Source organism: Astatotilapia calliptera, chromosome 22, assembly GCF_964374335.1.
Source record: "Astatotilapia calliptera chromosome 22, fAstCal68.1, whole genome shotgun sequence".
Taxonomy (NCBI): domain Eukaryota; kingdom Metazoa; phylum Chordata; class Actinopteri; order Cichliformes; family Cichlidae; genus Astatotilapia; species Astatotilapia calliptera.
Window position 1 is genome coordinate 20,309,623 of NC_137442.1, and position 19,343 is coordinate 20,328,965.

The 19,343-nt window shown below is 39.3% G+C and overlaps 2 protein-coding genes across 2 annotated transcripts; both read left to right on the forward strand.

Annotated features, from left to right (window-relative positions):
* The first annotated feature begins 5,713 nt into the window (after positions 1-5,713).
* Positions 5,714-7,324, forward strand: LOC113014175 (lactose-binding lectin l-2-like). The gene is made up of 2 exons (XM_026155534.2): positions 5,714-6,107; positions 6,760-7,324. Exons 1-2 carry the CDS (start codon positions 6,020-6,022, stop codon positions 7,185-7,187), a joined length of 516 nt encoding a protein of 171 aa, XP_026011319.2. The 5' UTR covers positions 5,714-6,019; the 3' UTR covers positions 7,188-7,324.
* Positions 7,325-12,354: 5,030 nt separating this feature from the next.
* Positions 12,355-19,130, forward strand: cdca7b (cell division cycle associated 7b). Its single transcript, XM_026157252.2, has 10 exons — positions 12,355-12,513; positions 14,075-14,218; positions 14,309-14,409; positions 14,566-14,791; positions 14,935-15,000; positions 15,910-16,092; positions 16,457-16,612; positions 16,752-16,901; positions 17,772-17,908; positions 18,628-19,130. Exons 1-10 carry the CDS (start codon positions 12,466-12,468, stop codon positions 18,647-18,649), a joined length of 1,233 nt encoding a protein of 410 aa, XP_026013037.1. The 5' UTR covers positions 12,355-12,465; the 3' UTR covers positions 18,650-19,130.
* The last annotated feature ends 213 nt before the right edge of the window (positions 19,131-19,343 follow it).

Here is a 19,343-nt window from a genome sequence, read left to right on the forward strand (position 1 = left end):
CCTCGTTGTCCGCCCACATCCTTGCCAGAAAAGAAGCAGGTGAAGTAAAGTCCGAGCGGGGTGGAGAGGGCGAGCGGCTGGTCCGAGGCGGTGCAACAGTTGTGAGTTCCTCCTCCGAAATGAGCCAGGGCTTCCAACGAAGCTCGTCCTCCCGTAAAGCTAGCAATACCTGCTGTCACTCATCGTCGTCGAAATCTGTGGCCTCCACCATCTTGGTGCGCTGGGCTGTGCAGCTTGACAGTGGCAGAGACGAACTGTGAGTCGATGGCGGTGCAGCGGTGAGCCTCAGAGTCCCTACTCTGACTGCCTCCGGCTCGCGAGGCAGCGGCGACGACAACGACAACCGTTTACGAGTCTGAGTCGTAGGTGCGGAGGCGGCGTTTAACACCCTCTGGGCCAGCGCGCGGGCGCGAAGCTCCTCCTTCAGGGGGGCCAGAGAGTCGAACACCTCAAAAAGCTGGGGAAACTGCCGGAGCTGTGGCGCCTTCTGAAGGATGGCGTCAATGGCCTCCAACCCAGTGGACACCACTCTGGGGTCCGTGCACCCACAGATGCGCGCCATGAGCCGACTGATCCGTTGCAGCTCCTCCCCAATCTCGTCCGGACTGTCCGCTGGGTCTGACATAGTCAGATCGTACTGTCACAGCGGGGTGCGCCGGTGTGAAGAATGAGTGTTACGTTTCGGTGTGTCAGTGTTTTGTTTTGCATGACTTATGTATTTCCTGTTTTACTTTGAAAGTCTGTGTTATCTTAGTGTGTTCAGTTTACGTTTCCTTGTCTCGTCAGGTCTAATTTGCCCCAGCTGTGTTTCCCTCCTGTGGTCCATTTCCTGATTGCTCCCTCTATGTATTTAAACCCTGTGTTTCAGTGTGTCATGGTCGCGATCTCCCCCGTGTTGTAAATAGTTTGGTGTTTTGTTGTAACTAAATAGTCTGTTGTAAATAGTTGTGAATGGGTTTGTTAATACTTTCGTCATGGGATATTTTCGTTTTGGGATTTTGGTGGAGAGCCTTCGTGGTTTTATTTTCCTTATCTTTGTTTTTCTACGTTGCACCCCGGTTGCCTAGGCCGGGGTGTAACATATGGGGGCTCGTCCGGGATCGCTGGAGGGTCCGAAGGAGGGACAGCTTCGGCCTTCTGTCTTCGCTGGAGGGTCCGAGGACCGCTTCAGTCTCCGTCTGTCTTCGCTGGAGGATCCGAGGGACCGCTCCAGCCTTCATCCGCCTTCGCTGGAGGATCCGAGGGACCGCTCCAGCCTTCTGCAGCTGGTGGGCTGCGTGTCCGTGTGTGCAGCTGGTGGGCTGCGTGTCCGTGTGTGCAGCTGGTGGGCTGCTCATCCGCCTTCGCTGGAGCGTCCGAGGGACCGCTCCAGCCTTCATCCGCCTTCGCTGGAGCGTCCGAGGGACCGCTCCAGCCTTCATCCGCCTCTGCTGGAGGGTCCGGGGGACCGCACCAGCCTTCGTCGTCTGCTGGAGGGTCCGTGGGACCGCTCCAGTCTCCATCAGCTTCGTCTGCCTTCATCCGCCTTCGCTGGGGGGAGGGTCCGTGGGACCGCCCCAGCCTTTGTCGTCGCTGGAGGGTCCGTGGGACCGCTCCAGCCTTCATCCGCCTTCGCTGGAGGGTCCGAGGGACCGCTCCAGCCTTCGTCGTCTGCTGGAGGGTCAGTGGGACCGCTCCAGCCTCCATCAGCTTCATCTGCCTTCGTTTCAGCCTTCGTTTGTCTGAATCAAACTTTTCACTTGGGGTTACATGTTTGATTTTTGGGTAGGGGGAAATGTTACGTTTCGGTGTGTCAGTGTTTTGTTTTGCATGACTTATGTATTTCCTGTTTTACTTTGAAAGTCTGTGTTATCTTAGTGTGTTCAGTTTACGTTTCCTTGTCTCGTCAGGTCTAATTTGCCCCAGCTGTGTTTCCCTCCTGTGGTCCATTTCCTGATTGCTCCCTCTATGTATTTAAACCCTGTGTTTCAGTGTGTCATGGTCGCGATCTCCCCCGTGTTGTAAATAGTTTGGTGTTTTGTTGTAAATAGTCTGTTGTAAATAGTTGTGAATGGGTTTGTTAATACTTTCGTCATGGGATATTTTCGTTTTGGGATTTTGGTGGAGAGCCTTCGTGGTTTTATTTTCCTTATCTTTGTTTTTCTACGTTGCACCCCGGTTGCCTAGGCCGGGGTGTAACATGAGGTAGACCCAAGAGCAGACACAGTGGAGACAGAACTAGGTTTCCAAAATAAGGCAAGCCTTTATTGTGGCTGAAGGCATAACAAAAACACTAGGGAAACACGGAACCTGGGAAAACTAAGAAGACAGAGAACACTGTGTAAACTAAAAAGGCTAAGACACTCTGTGAAGGAACTATGGAAAAAAACTATAAACACAGAGTAACTAAGCAGGCTATGAAACACAGTGTCACAATAAGGGAAACTACGAAAATACGAGGTGAGGATAACAGACAATCTGACACTGACACAAAGACACACTGGGCTTAAATACACTGAGGAAGTCATCAAGGAATTAGAGACAACAGGGGAACACAGCTGGGAGGAATAAGACCTAATGAGACAGGGGGAACAAAGCTAGAAACACTGACATAAGATGGGAACATGAACCTTCAGAGTAAAACAGGAAACAAGACACCACTAAACAAACACGCAGACACGACACAGAGAGACAGACTAGACACTGAACTAAACCTGCAATAAACATGAGAACACAAAAACTTACGAACTAATCCCTAAACAAGAATAACCGAAACATAGAGTCATAATCATCATTATCATCATAATAAGAAAAGAATCCAAAATGCAAAAACACACCAAAAACATAACAACTCAAAATACTGGGTCAAACTGACCCAGAACCGTGACACCACTGGAAGCTGCATTCAAAGGGAATATTTACTCATCGTTTCAATGTCAAAATTCATGAAAGCAAAGACTGTTTTAGGTGAACAAATAAATAGTTAAAACTGCTCTAAAGTAAAAGAACTGAAAAGCTATAAATAAAAACTCATGATCAGTGCCTCCATTGTGTATCTCTGGGGTTACGAGACACATGTCTGCAACATCAGTAATCACATTTCATGAGTAGTATTTAATAAACACTAAGTATTACAAAAGGAGACAAATGGAGATTATTCACATCTACCTTTATCGTTACCAGAAAAAACTCTAATGTAGTTAAGATCTATAGTTTGGCTTCATCCTAAAAAACACACACAGAATAATATCACTGAGGAGGTGAGGAGAGAGGTACAGCAGTGAGTGTCTACAGCCACAGCCTGTAAAGGTAACATCCAAAGAAGAAGTTTGACTGTTTTTCAAGCTTATGTTAAATATGACCAGCGGTTAAAGTGGGCTGGAAGGATCCTGAACTGTATTCTGGTTCCCTCGGTTAATGAGCAGTTAAATCTTATAGGCAGATGAATGTGTGTTACTACAATCTAAAATTTGATTGTAGGAATGTTTTCAGGTAACTAAATACTACTGCCCTAGTACCTGCACTTTGTTGTAGTTTTATTGTATCATAAAGGTCCTTCTTGGCAAAGTGGAACCTTTAGATCAGATCTTAAAATGTGAGCTCTCCACTCTCCTTTTGTTATAACAGTAAAGCCTCATCAAAATGAGTAGGAGGCCAACATAGAGTCACTAAAGACCTCTGTCTATACAAACCACGGTCAGACATGTCATTTTAAAAATAATTTAAATAAAACCACTGAAAGGCTATAAAAAGATAGAAATGCACCTCCAACTGTCAATTTTCATTGTAAGAAATGTTATTTAAAAAACTTAAACCAATAAGGTGGGAGTTAAGATGAAAGGTGGAAGATGAAGAAAGTTTTAAGGCTGAACTTCACATTTTAGGGTAGAAAGCGACACAAACCCCCCACATGAGTGTCAAATATCTGCAGGACAGCCTAGCTGGCACAGCAGTGGTTATGATCTGCTTTAGTTTAAAAGTCTATTTACTGCAATCTTTTTGTTTTGTTTTGTTTATTTAAAAATTGTAACAGACACAAGGGCATTTAAACATTTGTACAAGCTGTAAATAAAGTGGCAAAGTAAAAACAAAAATTAAAGATTAATTGTACTTTTTTTTCTCCTCTATTTTTAAAATGTGCTTCTTTTACTTTATTTTTATGTAAAAAGGGGGGCCTTTGCTTTTTCTTTTTTTGTCTGTGCATCACATTTTCTTTTTTGTAGTTGCTCGTGCCTTGCATGCCTTAGTTGCAGTGTTTCTTCTTCATTGTTCACTTGTTTATTTAGACATGTATAGAGTGATTAAGTGTATAACTCTTACAGTTACATAGACGGTCTTTCTTTTTTATTGACTCTGAACAGGCCGGCCACAATCACTTCATTTATATGTGTTCACTGCAATAAAAAGTGTGCACAAGGTTTGTTTTGGATTTGTTTACTGAGAATGATCGCACACTTCTATTTCCTCTTCCTGGTATAGTAACCTATTCTGTTAAGCATTTTGCTGATGATGTCATTTTACAATATAATAAATCAATAAATACTCATAAAAACAAACAGTGAAGTTCTCTGGAAAAGGCCAGAGCTCAACACGTGTCAATAAGTAGTTAAGTGATGTCTTTGAGTTGTGGATAATTTTACCAAAACACACTTAAATCAGTTTTGCAAAAAAAGACTAAAAGTTCAACGATGATCTCATAAATAAATAATATGTCTGTCCTGAGGCTTTTGTTAGAAATGAAGTAAGCTAACTAACACTAGGAAAGACAAGCAGTTTCATTCATATGGACTTCACTATGAGTTTAATTTCCAGCTGTTTTGCTTTTCTTTTTTGAAAAGCAGAGCTTACTTATACTGGACCCATCCTACTGTCTCTTTCTCCTGCTGAGGTCCAGTTCTAGGCTCAGCATCAGCTGGGAGCACGTGCACCTGGACCAAACCAAAACATGAAATAAGGAGGGGGGAGGCTGACTGGATATTATTGTTGTTGCCAAAAACAAAGCTACATTAATCATCCTCTCTGTTGTAGCTCAGGTCTGTTTTTTGATACTGCAATTATTTGGATTAATATTAATAAGATGTGACCAAAAATACTTTTATAAACTGCTCAATGTCATGATGCCAGAGTTTTCTAATGACATGTAGCTTTTGTGACAAGGATTTAACAGCTGGTTTGATATCATGATAAATATCACACATATCCAACAGGTGTGTATCAATCTGAATGCATGAAAACATTATTAGTGTACTTACTACTATTACTATAATTACTGCGTAGAGTAAAAAGTAAGTATTTCTGTCTCTCTCCTTTTGCATACTTGCACAGAGCAGAGGCAGTCAGGCGATATTCAATATGCAATCAAATAATAAATGAGTTTATTGATATCCATTGATGTTTATATAAAGCATCGTGAGATCACAAAAACCTTGATAAAGACTAAATGTATTCAAAATTCATGCAGTTTGTGGGGATAGGTTAAATGACTAATCTAAATTGCCCATAGGTTCCAGCGCCCCCCACAACCTTGAAAAGGATGAGCAGAAGCGAATGGATGGATGGATGGTATTCAAAAATCCATCTATAAACCAAAGATCCGAATTATGTTATTTAATTTATTTTAAAATTTGTATTTACTTCAACTTTACTGGCTGCTATAGCAGAGTCACATATCTCTGTCTGGGTTGACTACATAGAGAGGATCCTTCTGAGAGGGAGAGTTCAATCTGTCTTTGTTTACTGGAGCAGCTCAGGAGTTTCTATTTGGTCCTTCCTGTTAGAGATCTGATTCACCCTGTTTGATTAATCATTATGCTGATATAGCTTTGTGGTACCATAAACATAAATTACACATCAGCTCAGTTCATTGGAATTTGATGTATTTTTCTGGCTCATTTTTAGTGTTATTGTTTAGAGTGGGGTGAAAACACCCTCTCAGGCAGCTATAAAAGAAAGCAGCTCCAACTCTCTGCAGAAATCTGAACATCCTGTACAAAGAAGCTTCAGCAGCTCCTCATCACACTTTGAGACTTAAAGCTCCAACATGATCTTGCTCCCCTTCCTGCTCGGTCTGGCTCTGGGTGCTCCTTCTGAGTCTCCTTCTGATGACAATGAAGTGAAGCTACAACTTGGTAACTGTCCCACATTCTGGCTCCTCTTTTCCTTCATTTACTCATTGTAGTTTATTTTTTGTGGGGGTTTTCTTTTTTGTTTTTGTCTTTTTAATATTATTTAGCAAATAATAGATTTTAAATGCACTTTTATCATGTTTCTTGTTTTGTTTTGCTCAGGATAAATATGTGTTAGTATAATTGGGGATACATGCATTAATTTGGTTCCACATTTCAAACCTCCAGCAGAACCAGGCTCAGACAGGAGCAGCCATTTGCTGTGACTGGTGGAACTTTAGGCCTCATCAAAAAGAAAAGCTTCATATTAAAAGTAAGATTAGTGTCCTGAATCCAAACTGGAGCTGGTTCCACAGTAGAGGAGGCTTAAAGTAGAAGGCTCTGCCTCCCAGTACACTTTACCTCAAAACCACAAGTAAACCAGCAGTCTGAGAGCAGAACAGAGTATTTAATACCTTGTATGTGAGGAGAAAGATTTTATATTTTAATCTGGATTTAGCAGGGAGCTGATGCAGAGAAGCTAATATGTAATGTTTCTTTCTATTCCCTGAAGTACATACAGAAAAGCAGCCTGACACCAGGTCTCTTCAGGTTTCTTCTGTTACTAAAAAACAAATCATGATCTTTTTCCTCTTCTTGTTTCTGTCTTTTTCAGATGACCGAGCAGTGAAGCTGCAGCATGGAAACTGTCCCCCGTTCTGGTGGAGCTTCAATGGCCGCTGCTATACGTATGTAGCTACACCGATGAGCTGGTCTGATGCAGAGTTCCACTGTTTGTCACAGGGAGCCAACCTGGTGTCCATCCACAACATGGAGGAAGAGAACTTTGTCAGATCCCTGATCAGGAACTTCGATCCTGCTCAGAGACCCACCTGGATTGGACTCAGTGATGTTCACAGAGAGGGCAGATGGATGTGGTCTGATGGCTCTGTGGTACGCTTTTTTAACTGGAATGCAGGCGAGCCAAACAACTTGGCAGGAAAAGAGCACTGTGCTACAAACAACTTTAGCTCACATAAGAAGTGGAATGACTGCCCATGTTCTCTCAGTTTTTCATCTGTTTGTTTAAAACGCAAAGACTAATCCAAGTTACTAATTCAGCAATGGCATGGTATGTTGACATGTATGGGGATTCCACAAAAAAGATAACAATGTAAACTTTTATGTCAGTTTTGTTGATCTGTGCTTTAAATTGATAAAGTATTCCTACTGTTTCTGTATGTATGTAACCATTGAATGACAGAATGTAAAGAATCCACACACGCAGACCTGTCTGTACAACGCTGTTGGCCTAATGACACTTATCAACTTTCACAAAACAGTAACAGGGACTTTTTCATAGTTTTCAGTGCATATCTTATCTTCACTGGGTTAAATACACCATAACTTATTTATGTGATTTGTTTTTGCTTTGACATCAGAACACTCATACAGAGGCCACGTTGTCATCTTTGTTATGGTTAACCATGAAATTAGTTCACTAATTGTCACCACTAAAGAAATACTTCCTCCTTTTGTTGTCCAGTTGTAGTTTATTTTATCCAAACACACATTAATGCACTTTTTTAACTACGATGTGTACAAACAGATGATAACATTTTATTACACTTTGATGCTTTGCAAAGCCGATTTATGTGGTGAAACACAAATCAGTTCCTTTTGGAACAACAACTGTAAATAACAACTGATAAGACTGATAAAATTGAATATATCAAAAAAATGTTCAATTAAGGTTTTCTCACATCTCTGGGAGAACTGACAGTCTTTCGAGCTTGAGATAATAATGAACATTAGCTGTTGTCCAATGACATGAACCCCTTCTCTGAAAGCCATAAAAGAGTCTGTTAACATGTCTCTGCAATATTCTCAGTAATGTTCAAGCTCCAGGAAAACATCAAGGCCTAAATCATCAATAAAAATGTCTTCCTCTTCTCACTGGTTGTGGCTCTGTGTGCTCAGTCTGGTCCTGATGAATGTGAAGGAAAGCTACACTGTGGAAAAACACAGCCACACCTGTGGCTCGATTAGATTGGCTGACAGAAAAGGAATACCATGGCATTATCCTAAATCACTTATCCCAGCTTTTCCACACAGAGGCTAATTATCAAACATTAACCATAAATTATGTGTAAAAATGTCAAGTGACACAGGGGAAAACTGAGCAGACGAGGACATCTGGTGACAATTTCATGTCAATAACACCTTTACAAATATAATTACTTAGAGAATTGGTGACGTGTTCAAATATGTATTTTACCCACTGTATATCTGATCAGTTATGATGGAAAGTGTAAATAAATCAAATATCTCAGTGTCATACTAAGGTGTCATATTAAAAGGAATAGAGAGAAATTGTTCTTCAGGTCCCTTTGCTCCCCTTATGAAGTACTGTTTGTCCGTGATGTGGACTGGGGTACAAATTGTGGCAGGATCAGCCTGATGTTATTTGTATCCCACTTTAACTTTGCAGTTTAAAGAGCTAACATCTCCAAAATTTCAGGTGAGTTAATCATTATAAGAAGTGTTTGTGAACAAAAAATCAAAAATGTGGGACACTGTTTATCCGTGATTTGGACAGCCCAGCGTGTGCTCCCGACGCAGGGGAAACTAATTCTGTCGTGGAAACCTAACTTAGCACCACCATTGTGCAGGTGAAGCCAAAGGCAAGATATGCTTCATCATTTTTCCTTAATGTCCTTTGTACCCCTTTTGTAAAAACATAGAGAAATGCACCACATAAAATATTGCAAAAGGAAAAGGTTGTCTTGCATGAATATAGTGTACAAACTCAAAACACACATTTCTCCTAAAAATTAAGTTGTGCAAATGTGAACAAATCAACTTGTTACAGATATTCATCTCCGCTCGAGAAAAAAAAACAATCCCACAGAACAAAACTCCACCAAACACCACAATAATACACAGTAAGGCCAAATTAATAAGTCTTCTCATCAGACATTGATGCTTCTTTACTATGTGACTCAAAAAATAGGAGACAGATGTTTGTTTGTTTTTTTAAAGTTCATTCATAATAAAAACTAACTGTAAGATGTTTAACTATAATGCTGTCTGTATTATTGTTGAAGTCCTAAATTATCACCTTTAAAGTGTTTATGCTAATAACACTGTGTACAGTAAGACAGGCATGGAGAACAGCACTGACTGGGAGAGGCTTTGAACAGATCACATACTCATTTCAGTTAAACATATAAGACTTACACAATTATCTACCTAAAATCTATTTATTTGAAATATCATCTTATGTACAATTATAATGTATTGTTCATCTCCCTTAAATAAACAGGCAGCCTTAAAGTATGAAATATTCATATATGAAAACACATAGATTTGTCTATTGCCTCAATGGTGGATGGAGCCCCACAGGCCTCAATGTGAGCTTGAAGCCATTTATAATGTTTAAGTTGTTTAATGTGTAGGCACTCATGATAAACAGATTTTGAATGAAATTATAGGCATTGAAGCCATTGAACCCAGTCAAAGAGGTGGTAATATTAATTTTATCAGATAAAAAGAGAAGCATTCTGGATATTTTGTTTAAAGACTTCACACCCGAGAGGCATGAATGAGGATTTTTCTATCAATGAGTTTCTGTGAAATGTACCTTTTGTGTTTGTATGTTTTTGACTAGATTTTGGCATTGTCTCCCTCTTTTAATGTTCTTGTACTCATATTAACTTTTTATTTTTATCTTTTTTATTTTTTATATTAACTTATTTGCATTTTTTGTGTCCAGAATCTATTTGTACTGTGACTTAACCAATTAGCCAATACCACCTCTTAAATGTCAATTGTTCAGGTGGTTTATCTGTGAAGGTGTGATTGGTCCATTTGAAAAAATTTCAGTTTCTTGTCTTTTATTTAAACACAAACGGTTTCACATTTTACAATGACCCTGATGAAGGCCACAAGCCGGAACGAGCTGGTCACGTAATAAAGTTGTTTCTCATTACTTTAAAGTGTTGCTGGAATCTCCGCGTTGTCAACTCATTTTATTTCTCTTTCTGATAAGAAAACTATTCAATCAGATAGTTATTTGTGGTGAATTAAATAAAGTTACAGTTTCAAACACCTTTTAGCACCACATCTGAAATTCAAGCACTTAACAAACCTTGAAAATATAGTATTAATATTAAAGCATTTTCAAGGATTTCAAGCACCCGTACGAAGCCTAATAGATTGATCTGGAGGTCAAAGTGGAAATAATTCTATATAGACCTTTTTATTAAAACTATGTTTCATACTGCCATTGTTTGTATTGACAGGATAGAGACAGTGAGAAAATGATATGTGGGGATTCTAAATACCACGTTACTTTGGACCTCTGACCTTTTCTATAAGGTCAGACTTTCCTAAAATGTATTTTAGCTTTAAAATGTGCTTAAAACTCTACTGCCTTTGTTTCTAAAAGTACATTTATAGTTTACATTTGAATATCATGTCACATTTCACACACGTCACAGTTAATCTCTGATTTTAACTGCAATACAAACGTCTCATAGCATGTTTAAAATCAACAAAGAAAACAAAATGTTTCATTTTGTTTTGGTGGTTCAGTTTTTTTTTATTGACAGTAAGATGGCCTGCCATAATCAATTTATTTCTGTGCATTTACTGTTATTAAAAAATATATTCATGTACTGTAAAACCTCACAAACTTCTATTACCCCTGTTTAATTTATTTATTGAGTCCTGGGTTGTTTAAGTGGGTAGAACAGAACAGCAAATCAGTGCATGGGGGACATTAGAGCCAGTGTCTCTAACACACCCTGCTATAGAAAATATGATCAAAGTTACCAGTGCATAACAGAGTGGCCAGAATCCAAACACACATTTGTCTGTACAATCAGCCTAATGAGACTTAAATGAACTGGACTGATACTTTTTTAGCACCTTTCTATTCAGTTGAACTCTCAAAGTACTTTCTACTCCAAAGCTTCATACAGCAGCATTCTTGTAATGTGATTTATTTTTGGGGTTAAGCCATGTAGAAGAGTTTCCTCACTCCTGAGAGGAAAAGATGTTTGTGGTTTGAATCTTCACAGCTGGAATGTAAGTACCTGTTATTTACTTTGTGGCCACTTGAGGGCAGCAGAAGAAAAAGTCAATGTGATGCTGCTGATGTCAGATGCTTTAATTAACAGGTCTTATCAATACTTTAAGATCCATTGTGAAAGGTGTTGTTTGAACCATTCCTGCATGACAAATAACATGTTAGATACTCTGTACTTGTCATATGGTATTATGATGTTATCATATATATCATGAAAATTAAATAAACAACAACAAGACAATCGACAAGTCCACATTTTTACATTACAGGTTTTATGTTATTGGAAGGTCTTGTGCTGCACAAGTGTGGACTCCTGGAGTGCTATATACGGACAAAGATTGCTAATTCAAAGTCTTCTATGAACTCAGTCTCTGAATCATTATAAAATAGGTAGCAACAAGACAATATGAGTGAAGGTTACATGAGTAACAATTAGTTTAACTGTCTAACTAAGAAGCTGGCAGCTTCTTTAGCTGAGAACCTGACAGATCTTAGAGCTTCTTCACAACATCATCATCCTCTCTGTGATGAAGAAAGCCCTCTCAGCGCCCGATTTGTTCGTGGTCCTCTTCGAGACCCCCTCATCAGTCTCCACCAGTCCATGAATTTTGACGAGAGCGAAGTCAACCTCAGTGGGTTCCTGATCTTCTGACCTTTTTTCCACATCATTTTCAGATTTTGGTCTCCTTGTCCTCTTTCCGTGTCCAAAGTTTACATCAAACACCATCCTTTTAGTTTTCCTCAGTAATGCAAAAAAAAAGTTAATAATTCTAGAAAACTGAAGTATTATAAGAGTCAAGAAGAAAAGCACCTCAACATTGTATTTCCCTGTTGTCTTTAAGTTATTGTTATTCATTTATATTCCACCACTTCAGAAAATAGAACTGCGTTAAATATATAGTCAGCAAGAAACTCCTATCATAACGACAAGAAACTTGCCTTCAGGCAAAGGTTTCCCTGGCTCTAAACATAGACACGCCCACATGTCGTTTTTCGCGCGAAAAGCGGGACTAGACCATTTTGAGTAATGGGGGAAAGTAGAAATACTACTACTTCAAAATATAGATAAACCTTTTTACCAAAACCTACAAATGAGTGAGACCGTTGTGTTTTGTTATAAAGACCGTGAGTGGAGTCTTAAAGTTTAAGCAGTTGGACTTAACTATAAATTAAGCAAAAGATCAGCAAATACAAAACCCCCATGTTTGCATTCGCCGGGCTTTTCTAGCGGTTAGTTTTTAAATACACCTCTATTGCCGAGTCTCATGTAACAAGATAAAAGTTATTGTTATGCCACAGTCTGGTTATAAACAGAGTAAAATGACCCTCACGTCAAAGGTAAGTCGTAGAGCAAATCTCGTGTAAGCGTGGCTTTCTTTTGCCTGTTGGATTTTAGGGTAAAGAAAAGTCCTGCCGAGTCACTAAACGAGATCCAAAGCCGCTAACATTGGTGGCATGGTCGGCCTGAATCACTAAAGATACGATTCGTTTTCTGAATTATATACAGGCTAGTTCAAAGGTTTCTTTTGTACATGTCATCTGGCGAACCAGCGACTTGATACGTACTCAGCTTCGGATTAGTGTTCAGGTACATTCTGAGTTTAAGGTTGTGGTAAAAATGAGCTGATGCTGGGTTTAGTTTTGTTTTTATGGGGGGGCTTCATGGGTGGGTTCCGGTTTGTTTTTCTGCGAGGTCAAAGGTCAGCTTTGCTGAAGCTGAAAGGGGTGGTTTAGCCAAACAACTGGGACATCAGCTGCTTTCCTGAGACAACGTTTTACACAGCTCATTAGATGACAGATTCATTTACAGCAAGTAAAATCTGAACCTCTTCCCTACACAAATGCCTGTAAACAGACTTTACATTTGATAAGCTGCCTATAAAATTGATCTTGAAGCAGTGATGCTACTATAACATCTGATTTAAGCTGGCGGATTCTTTTATATTTACTTTATCAGTAATGGTGGAGAGATGTTTTTTCTATTGTAAAGCCCACTTCTCCATTTAAAATTTGGAAATCATAAATATCATATGTAATTTAAAAATACTGATTCCTTTTTTTTGCACAATCAGTGCTTTGGTGTCTTCTCTCTATTTGACCTACACTGGCAAAATGTAGGCACCCAAAGTATGTGAAAAGTAGGGCGTTAAAGAGTCATTCACCTTGCCTAGAGCCAGCTTACTCTGATTGGCTACCCCTCACAAACAGAAGGTGGGTGGTACTTCTACGCTCAGCCACAGATGTGTGCCAGAAACTATCACAGATTTTTCCTTTTTGACATTATACAGAGTCAAGTGTGAAGAAAAAAATATTTGTGATAGGCTTGTATCGAATTATTTTAAATTTTTTACCATGTTAAATATGAGCATCTAGAATACAATAGAATTGAATAGCCCTTTATTGTCATTGTACATGGAGGAGTGCATGTGCAGGAGGAGTAGGATATAAATCGTAAGACGACAGGAATAAATGGCAAATAGAAGAAATGTGTACAATCAAGAGGAAGACAAAACAAAAGAATAGCACAACAGGTCACCGTTAGATCTCTCAGAAGAAAAGAAAAACATCATATGAAGAAAAGGCATATTAATATCAATATTATTATTATTAGCCACAGAAAATTAAGGGACTGGAGAATCAAACCGCAATGCACTGTGTGGAGGACCACACATAGGAGTCTGTCAGGATTGACGTGCTTTTGGAGTCAGCCTCAAGTGGCAATGAAAGGAACTGACATGTGCATTTTGGCCTCATTTCACAGCTCTGGAAGTTGCCTCTTGTTTTCACCACACCTTTCACATAGTGGAGAAGCTTGTCCACTAATAGCGAAGTAGCTCCCTCTGGTGAAAAATGTTGACTGCAACTTGTTTAATATGGTGCTTTACATATCTGCCAACAGGCTCCATGCTTCAAATCCAAGTATATAACTGCCGAGCTGGCTCATCTGTTCACCCAGTCAGACAGTGAGGAGGACTTTGAAGGTTTCAGTGATGATGAGGAAGAAGAGGATAGAGGACGCTTTAACAAGCAACTAAGGACCAAAGTATGAAACTGCTAACGCTGTGTTGTTTCACAAAAATGTTACAGCCAAAGCAGAAGCCTGCATGCTTTCTTTTTCTCTGGTTTTCTGCAGGTGGTGGATTCAGAAGAGGACAGTGACATAGACACAGGCTTCCACTCCGATGAGGAGGAGGCCCCACCAGCAAAGAGAAGGAGTCTTTTAGTAGCTCTGAGGTAGGTGCATGTGTAAAACTGGTTTAAGTAAGTTTTGGGTTGTTTTTTAGTTGTTGTTTTTAAGTAACTTGATTAGAGTGAAACTGGGCTCCTTGTCACTGTCCCTAAATCTGTGATTGCTGAATAGAGACTTTTTTTTGAAAACTTTCTCCTCAGGTTTCCTGTCAAAAGAGTGTCTTCACCCAAGAAGGAAACACAAGAGAAAAGTGTTAAAAAGCCGGTCAAAGGAAAATCTCCCTCACAAATATCCAGAGGAAGGCAGAAGGTGAAGCAGAAACAGGATGAAGAAAAGGAGGAGGAGGAGGATGAAGACAAAGAGGAGGAGGAACTCTCTCATAGCCTAAAGAAACGAGACAAGAACATCCAAGAAAACAAGGCCATGGTATTGAACCCTTCCTGCCCTTTCATATTCTGACATCTCAACACATTTACAATAATACAACAGCTTTTTCTTTGTCAGTAGTTCTTAACTTGATTATGTGGTGGTGTTTTTTTGTTTGCTTGTTTTGTTTTGTTTTTTGTTAGCTGGCCAAGTTGTTTGCTGATCTGAGTACAACGATGGCTGACCTGACAGCACCCACCACTCCTCAGGTGAGTATATGTGGCAGTTTCATGTGATGGGAACATAAATAGACAAAAAAAATAAAAATAGTGAAGCAATCTGGAAGCCCATCGAATGTTGTATTGAGGTCAAGACTTCCTGACAGTGTCCTTATGCAATAATGACATTATACTGGTCATTGTTACAAATATAGATAAATTTTAAAAAGCTAATAGCTAATATTACAAGGCTGACTTGCAGTCTGATGATAACCAGCGGTTGTAAAACTGTATTTCAGTAAATAAAATCTCTCACTCGCTGTTTACGTGGAGCTTTTTACCCTCAGCCATAAAAGGCTGATTGGGAATTGCTGTCACCCTGCTGGGCGGCGTAGAAACCTGCTTATTTTGAATGGATACCATAGATGTGTGTAGTAGGAGGCTGAGGGGTAGCACTGGCAGCCACCAGTAATTTTTCTTTTTTAACCTATACTACATGCAACCAAAGCACTGTCAAATTTAATGGGTCCATACTACTCAGACTACAATCAAAAAGCAGAAAATGTCCAGCATCAGTTGGTTAAAATTCTACACATTCTTATAAAGATATAGTCTCATAGAAATAGATGGAAGTATCGGAAGAGTTTATATTTGGTGCATTCAAACTAGGTAGAAATAAGACTATACTTGCTAAGTATATGTCTGTACCGAAGTATGAACCGTTCTTGTAAGTAGGCTTTAAAAACACACACATAATACTAAACAAGAAAACAAATGCAAAACTGGACACTGGTGTGTATGTTTGAGTAAGAGGCATGAACCTCTTAAAAATGTAAAAATATTTTTATAGGTGTTTTTTTTTTTTTGTTTTTTCATGCTTTTGTGTTTATTTTGTTTATTTATTTTACAGACTCTACTGTGTTTTTACTGACAAACATTGTCTTTGCTCTATTTCCGCAGAAGAAGAAACGGCTGTCAGAGAGAGCAACGCCAAAGAAACGCAAGTCTGAAACGGACGTGGTGTCAGAAAGGAGAAACCCGTCGCGTAAGGCTCGTCCTCCCGAGAACTTTGCAGTGGAGGAAAAGAGCGAGCCAGTTCATGTCCGAAGCCCCCGTACTGTAGACATCAAGAGACTGGTGGAGGTACAACACCCAGCACACTGTCTGCTGACATATAGCAACACAAACGCATGGATGAACTCAACAGGAAACAAAGGGCTTTTTGATCAAGCAGGTTATTGAAAATTTCCTTGTCTTTAATCTGGACTTGGTACAATTTATAGTTAGTGTGATAGCACAGACGTGCATATCATAGTAAATTGTCATAATGACACTCTGTTGGATGTTTAGTTTTGAGAGCTCTGTAGTGGAGTACTGTGTGCACATTTTCCCCCAAACCAATTACTCCTAAAACATCTGCTATGGATTTTATGTATAAAACTGATATTTAGTCAGTAAGGATGAATAAAATTTGTTTGTGGCATTTCACTTTTATGTAACCTGGCAGGTGGACGAGGACCATGTTGGTGAGAAACACAAAAAGAGAAGGAGCCAGTCTTCCAAGAGGAGTCAATATTGCGTGAAGTCGGTCGACGAGATCACCAAAGAAGACCTGGACAACATAGCGTACCGCAGCAAAGACAAGATCTGGGACAAGGAGAATGTGAGTCTCATCAGGCCGTCCTCAGATTTGGGCTAACGGTAGTCTGCAGCAGTGTGTTGTATTCTCAGGTTTCCTGAGTTGGAGCAATTTTTTTTCACACTGTATGTGTGTGTGTGTCTGTGTGTGTGTTCTCTCCCAGGGAAGCTCATGTCACCAGTGCAGACAGAAGACTCTGGACACTAAGACAGTGTGTCGCAGTGGTTTCTGTGTGGGGGCCAAAGGTCAGTTCTGTGGACCGTGCCTCAAGAACCGCTATGGAGAGGACGTATGCACCGTGCTGCTAGACCCGGTTAGTCCTAATCCACATGTTTCTCACTGTGGGTTTAGTCTACCCCAGGCAATCGTGGTTTCTTTTGTCTTTCAAATAAGTAATAATCTTTTGGTTGTTGTGATTACATTCTTAAATTTTCTTTTTAAAATTTATTTTTACAAAAAGTCGCTGCACAGCGATGTGATGCTCGAGGAAGTCTTACATAGTGGACAATGTTCTGAATCTCTTTAAAATCCTCTGTCATCAGGAATTTTTAAATAAAACTAAACTTAGAAGTGAACAGCAGTTGGTACATGCATAGCTCAATGTACAAGGCAGAGAGCGCCCCCTGCTGAAACTTTAATGTAATTACTGGAAAGTCTGAGCACAAAAGGTACAGAATGTTGTAAATTCGACTAAAATATATTAAGGAAAAAATGCTGCTTTGCACATGTATAGGCTTTTTTTTTTTTTAACATCAAGTTTTCTTTTAGCTGATGATCATTGCTGATCATCAGCAATGGGAGGGAATGGAGATGAGGAATATCTGTGTTAGCGCATAGTGTCCAGCCTGAGATGTTTCTATGGCAGCTGTGCTTCATATTGATCTTGGTTCTTACACTAAAGAGCTCACATGTGGCTCAGATCTGAGTGAGAGCTGTGATTTAAGTTGAGGAGGAGTTCAGTAAACCGAGGAAGCTTCAACAAACAAAAATCTAACAAAGAGATGAAAGGTTATAGATTTTTCACCAACAATTTGTTACTTATTCTTTATTACTGAGATCAAAGCAGAGACCATTTATATGAATTATTTAATCATTTCCAGTAGAGTGTGCTGAAGCACAGAGCCTGAAGAACAGACAATTAGTGACCAACTGAACAACCAGAGTTGGGATCTTTTCTTTGTAGACGTGGTCGTGTCCCATCTGCAGAGGGATGTGCAACTGCAGCCTGTGTCGTAAGAAAGAGGGCCGCTGTGCCACCGGTATTCTGGTCGGTTTGGCTCGCTACAACGGCCACGACAACGTGCACGAGTATTTGGAGAGGTGAGTCTGTGGTTTGGGATTTTTTTGTTTTGAATATCACAAACTGAATTTCCCAAGAAACTGATATGATGTAAAATTATTTTTCTAAATTTATTGACGATCAAGGGCACGAATTACTAAACAGCAAAAGTAAATGGCGTGTGAGCGCAATCCCCAAATAGCGCTCATAGGTGTGGTTAGTTTTACAGCTGATTTACAAAAGTTACACTGTTTTATTAAGTACAGATGGAGTCGGTTCATTTTGTTGTCAACCACAGAATAATGTCTTTTTTTTAATGTCTTTAAATAAAACTGCATGTTGCAAATATTATTATCAGTTTGGATACTTGATGTTGGTATTTTATATTATAAAAGCGAACATTTCCTAAAATACCTCATTTTGATGCTTACTAATTGAGTCTGAATGTGAGCGATTACTGAAACAATTACAATGATTAGCCGACACATGAGCTGGATAGATCGTAAATATAAGTGTCGGGTCTTGTTTGCTTTGTATTTGTTGTCTCATTGATTTTTGGGTGTCTTTGGTTGAAGGCCAGTATGCAGGCAGTGATCGATTCGGTCTTGAGCTCTGAGCACCGTGTGTTCAGACTGAAATTGTTGACGGATCAGTGATGATCATAACCACTGGTTGCAGCCTTTATTCAGCCAGCAGCTAAAACCTAGAGCTGTCATGTCTGATTGTGTTTTTTTTTTTTTTTTTTCTTTCTCCAATGCAGTATTCGAAAAGAGCTGCAGTGAAAACAAGAGACACGATCAGAGGAGAGAACTTGCAAAAACAGATGATATCCAGGGGAGGAGGATCTGATGCTGCACAGTACATGTACTGTAGAAATCATTTTAAATGCACATTTTTAGGTTTAGAGCAAACTTTACTAGACATACTAAATCTAAAGTTTGTTGTTGTTGTTTTTTTAAGCTGAAGCACCTATGCTGTTCTATGTTTTATATATGCTGATTTTTTAAAATTTTTTTAAGACTGCATAAGATGCAGGGATGCTTTTTCTTTGTTTTAAAGCCAGTACTCACTTTTTACTTGGAGGTTTGTTTTCTTTTGGGTCGTTTTTAATCGTGATGTTGCTTGGACAGCTGTAATGTTTTAATTTTTGTGATTCGGGTACAAACAGAGCCTTTAACACAAACTACTGTTTTAAAACTGAGTTACTTTGCAGCTTTCCTCTCAGTCTACTGTTTATCCTAATAAAGGACATTACTATCTGAACAGTTTGTTGTTTTTTATGCAGTTCTATAATAATCATAATAATAATAATAATAATAATAATAATCATCATCATCTAAGTGTTAGAACAGTTCAACCCTTTTTTGGAATTTGTTTGACATAAAGTTGTGAATAATTAATTTCTGAACCAAGGCTCAGCTTCAGTTTGAGGAGGTTTGCTGTATTTAGACTCTTTGTATTTGTAAAAAAAAAATT